This window comes from Orycteropus afer, unplaced genomic scaffold, assembly GCF_000298275.1.
Source record: "Orycteropus afer afer isolate SDZICR_OR568_19922 unplaced genomic scaffold, OryAfe1.0 scaffold00122, whole genome shotgun sequence".
Lineage (NCBI taxonomy): Eukaryota > Metazoa > Chordata > Mammalia > Tubulidentata > Orycteropodidae > Orycteropus > Orycteropus afer.
In genome coordinates this window covers 8,192,412-8,197,205 of record NW_006921709.1, presented here as the reverse complement: position 1 = coordinate 8,197,205, position 4,794 = coordinate 8,192,412, and the positions used below count along the sequence as shown (strand labels likewise).

At 38.8% G+C, this 4,794-nt stretch overlaps 1 protein-coding gene across 1 annotated transcript in view; it reads right to left on the bottom strand.

Annotated features, from left to right (window-relative positions):
* DHX29 (DExH-box helicase 29) overlaps window positions 1-4,794 on the bottom strand; it is a 112,417-nt gene that overhangs the window by 92,187 nt on the left and 15,436 nt on the right. The window contains exon 3 of the mRNA XM_007944183.2: window positions 3,009-3,122. Coding sequence (XP_007942374.1) covers window positions 3,009-3,122 — 114 coding nt within the window. The remainder of the gene's footprint in view (window positions 1-3,008; window positions 3,123-4,794) is intronic.

Below are 4,794 nucleotides of genomic sequence, written 5' to 3'. Positions count from 1 at the left end.
AGCCAAGATCCATCCGATGTCAGCGATGATATCTCTCGTTTCACGTCCTCTTCTGAATCTAGCTCGCATTTCTGGAAGCTCTCTGTCAATATACTGCTGCAATTTTTGAATTATCTTCAATAAGATTTTACTTGTGTGTGATATTAGCAATATCTTTTGGTAATTTCCACATTCTGTGGGGTCACTTTCTTTGGAATGGCTACAAATATGGATCTCTTCCAGCCAGTTGGCCAGGTAGCTGCCTTCCGAATCTCCTGGCATAGCCAATTGAGTTCCTCTAGCGTGGTATCTGTTTGTTGAAACATCTCAATGGGTATCCTGTCAATTCCTGGAGCTTTGTTTTTCGCCACTTCCTTCAGTGCAGCTTCAATTTCTTCCTTCAATACCACTGGTTCTTGATCATGTGCCACCTCCTGAAATGGATGAACATCTACTGATTCATTTTGGTACAGTCACTCGGTGTATTTCTTCCATCTTCTTTTCATGTTTCCTGAATCATTCAATATTTTGCCCGCAGAATCTTTTAGTATTGCAACTCAAGGCTTAAATTTTTTCTTCAGTTCTTTCAGCTTGAGAAATGCTGAGAGTTTTCTTCCCTTTTGGCTTTCTAACTCCAGGTCTTTTCACATTTCATTATAATAACCGCCTTTGTCTTCATGAGCTGCTCCTTGAAATCTTCTGTTCAGGTCTTTTATCTTGTCATTTCTTACTTCTGCTTTAGCTACTCTCTGTTCAAGGGAAAGTTCCAGAGTCTCTTCTAACTCCATTTTGGTCTTTTCTTCCTTTCCTGTCTTTTTAATGACCTTTTGCTTTCTTTATAGATGATGTTCTTGATGTCATCCCACAATTCCTCTGGTTTTCAGTCACTGCTGTTCAATGCATCAAATCTATTTTTATATGGTCTCTAATCTCGGGAGGGATATATTCAAAATCATATTTTGGCTCTTGTGGACTTGTTTTAATTGTCTTCAACTTCAAGTTGAACTTGCATATGAGCAGTTGATGGTATGTTCCACAATCAGCTCCTGGCCTTGTTTTGGCTGAAGATACTGAGCTTCTACATCTTGCCACAGATGTAATCAATCTGATTCCTGTGCACTCCATCTCGCCAAGTCCACATGTATAGCTGCCATTTGTGTTGTTGAAAAAAAGATTTGCAATGAGTAAGTCGTTGGTCTTGCAAAATTCTACCATGCGATCTCCCATGTTATTTCTATCGCTAAGGCCAAATTTTCAAATTACCCGTCATTCTTCTTTGTTTCCAACTATTCCATTCCAGTCATCAGTGATAATTAACAAATCTTGATTGTATGTTTGGTTAATTTCATACTGAAGAAGTTGTAAAAATCTTCAGTTTCTTCATCTTTGGCTTTGGTAGTTGGTATATAAATTTGAATAATAGTAGTACTAACTGGATTTCCTTGGAGGCATGTGGATATTATCCTATTGCTGACAGCATTGTACTTCAAGATAGATCTTGTAAAATTGTGAAGACATATGCCACACCATTCTTCTTCAATTTGTCATTCCTGGCATAGTAGATCATACAGTTGTCTGATTCAAAATGGCCAAAACTGTTCCATTTCTGCTCAGTAATGCCTAGATATCAATCTTTATGCAATCCATTTCATTTTTGACAACTTCCAATTTTCTTAAATTCATACTTTGTACATTTCATGCTCTGATTATTAATGGATGTTTGCAGCTGTTTTTCCTCAGTTTAAGTTGGGCCATGTCAGCAAATGGAGGGCTTGAAAGCTTTACTTCATCCATATAATTAAGGTTGGTTCTATTTTGACAAGGCAGCTCATTCCCAGTTGTATTTTGAATGCCTTCCAACCTGAGGGGCTCATCTTCTGGCAATGTTTCAGGGCTATTCACAAAGTTGTCCGTAAGGTATTAGACAATGCTTTTCTGCTATTCCTAAGGTTTTCCATGGCTAATTGTTTGAGAAGTGGATGGCCTTTTCCTTCTTCCGAGTCTGTCTCAGTTTGGAAGCTCCGCTGAAACCTGTCCACTATGGGCAACCCTGCTGGTGTTTGAAACACTGGTGGTACAGCCTCCAGCCTCACAGCAACACGACAAGGCACCATAGGAGGACAAACTGACAGACAAGTTAGTTTCCCTTAGCTGTTCTAAACCTCTCTGCCCACTTCGTGGCCTTCCCCCTACCTGTTCCATCCATCAGCCCTGGCTTCTTCCTGCTTCCTGCCTTGGGTGGGGGCTCTCCCTCCCCTTACCTGGATCCAGCCGTTGTCCCTGGCTTCCTTCTGCTGCTTACTCTGTTATTTACTGACAAATACCCAGGCGCTCTGGTGGGTAATGCCTAACGCATTTGACTGCTAACCAGAAGGCTGGCAGTTCAAACCCACTAGGCATTCCACAGAAAGAAGATTCTCTACTTCCTTAGAGATACTGCCTCGGAAACCCACGGAGGGTTTGCTATTGAGTTGGACCACGGCATTGAGTTAAGCTACGTTAACCTTAGGGTGTAATTTCTGTAACCTTTTTATGCCTTAATTCCTTCATTTGCAAAATGGGGCCAATTACAGTGAAAACTGTGAGAGCCAGAACTTGAAGGGTCTGCCTTGTTTTTCTAAGTCTTGCATGTTTTCCTTCACTGACAGGGTATAGTCTTACCACTTTTCCATCTCTGTCTCACTATTAGTGGAAAATATCTGCAGTGTCTTTCTCTGCTAGGTTTCCACTTGACACAGGTGGTAGCTTTTGGAGGTTTTACTATACCTCGTAGGACTGTTCTATCAAAGAAAATGTAAGCAAAGTGGGTGTAATGGGGTGTAATATAGATGTTGAATAATATAATTTTGGGAGTATAACCATTTTAATGTGTTCACTTGTGTCTGACACAAGTCCCTCATTTTAGTAGATCAAAACACAATGTATATAAAATCTCAATGGAACTGGACAAAGTAATTTTATCGCTCATGTAGTTCTGTCTTAAAAATGTTCCACTAAAAATAAGAAGCTAAATAAATTTTGAAAAATACCTGTAATTTTTTGGCAGTAAGTCTTCCAGAAATGTTTCCCTTGTTGTTATTTTGCTTTTTATGCTCATTGATCACTCCAATAATTCTTTGCTCTAGTTTGTTATTAATTACCACCTGTTGAGGTGAAAAAAGTTCATCTTGATTAGAAGTTTAATTATACAGTAATATTTAATAATTAAATAATAAGCAAATCACACAGTTTTCTATACCCCTGCTAACCAACACCAAAATTTCAGCTAAAAACCCAATACAGTACCTATTATTTTTTTGGTTACCATCTGACAATATTCCTAACATATATTTAAGAAAAAGTAGGATATGGAAAAAGCAACAAGAAAATATATGGCAAGAAAAAAATCCTTTCATAAAGCCTCTCCAAGAAGACATCTCAAAACATTGTCCTTGTGCCGTTCTTGGGTGACTATAAAAAAGATAGCAGTGCCCTAAATAGACTGAATCAGAATCACTGGGGATGGAGGGCATAAATCTGCCTTAATGTAAACCAGCCTAAGGACATAGCCTGAAAGAATGGATGCTGTATTAAAAGTTTTTGTACAAGTACAAACTATGTATAAATAGTAATAATTGTTGTTATTGTTAGGTGCCATAGAGTTGAGTCCAATTCACAGCGATCCTATGTACAACAGAATGAAACACTGCCTGGTCATGTGACATCCTCACAATCCCTGTTATGCTTGAGCCCATCATAGCCATTGTGTCCATCCATCTTGTTGAAAGTCTTTGCATTTTTCCCTTTAATGATATCATTCTCCAGAAACTGGGCCCTTCTGACCAGATGACCAAAGTAGGTGAGATGAAGTCTGATCATTAGTGCTTCTAAGGAGCATTCTGGCTTTACTTCCTCCAGGACAGATTTGTTTATTCTTCTGACAATCCATGTTATTTTCAGTATTCTTCACCAACATCACAATGCAAAGGCATCACTGCTTCTCTGGTCTTCCTTATTCATTGTCTAGCTTTCACATGCATATGAGGTGAGAGAAAATATCATGGCCTAGATTAGGTGCATCTTAGTCTTCAACGTGACATCTTTGCTCTCAAACACTTTACAGAGGTCTTTTGTAGCATATTTTCCCAGTGAAATACGACATCTGATTTCTTGACTACTGCTTCTATGAGTGTTGACTGTGTTTCTAATTAAAACAAAATCTTTGCCAACTTCAGTGTTTTCTCCATGTATCATGATGCTGCTTATTGGTGCAGTTGTAAGGATTTCTGTTTTTATGTTGAGGTATAATCCATACTGAAGACTGTAGTCTTTGATATTCATCAGTAAGTGCTTGAAGTCCTCTTCACTTTCAACAAGCAAGGTTGTCTCATCTGCATATTATAGGTTGTGAATGAGTTTTCTCCCTCCAATGCTGATATTCCTCTTCACATAGTCCAGGTTCCCAAATTATCTGTTCAGCATACAGATTAAAGAAGTATGGTGAAAGGATACAACCCTGACATGCACTCTTCCTGATTTTAAACCCTGCAGTATTCCCTTGTTCTGTTTGAACAACAGCCTCTTGGTCTATGTATAGGTTCTGAATGAGCACAACGAAGTGGAATTCCCATTCTTTGCAATGTTACCCGTTATTTATTATGATCCTCACAGTTGAATGACTTTACACAGTCAATAAAATACAAGTAAACATCTTTCTGGTATTCTTTGCTTTGAGCCAAGATCCATCTGACATCAGCAGTGATATCCCTCGTTACACCTCCTCTTCTGAATCCAGCTTGTATTTCTGGAAGTTGCCTGTCAATATACTGCTGCAAC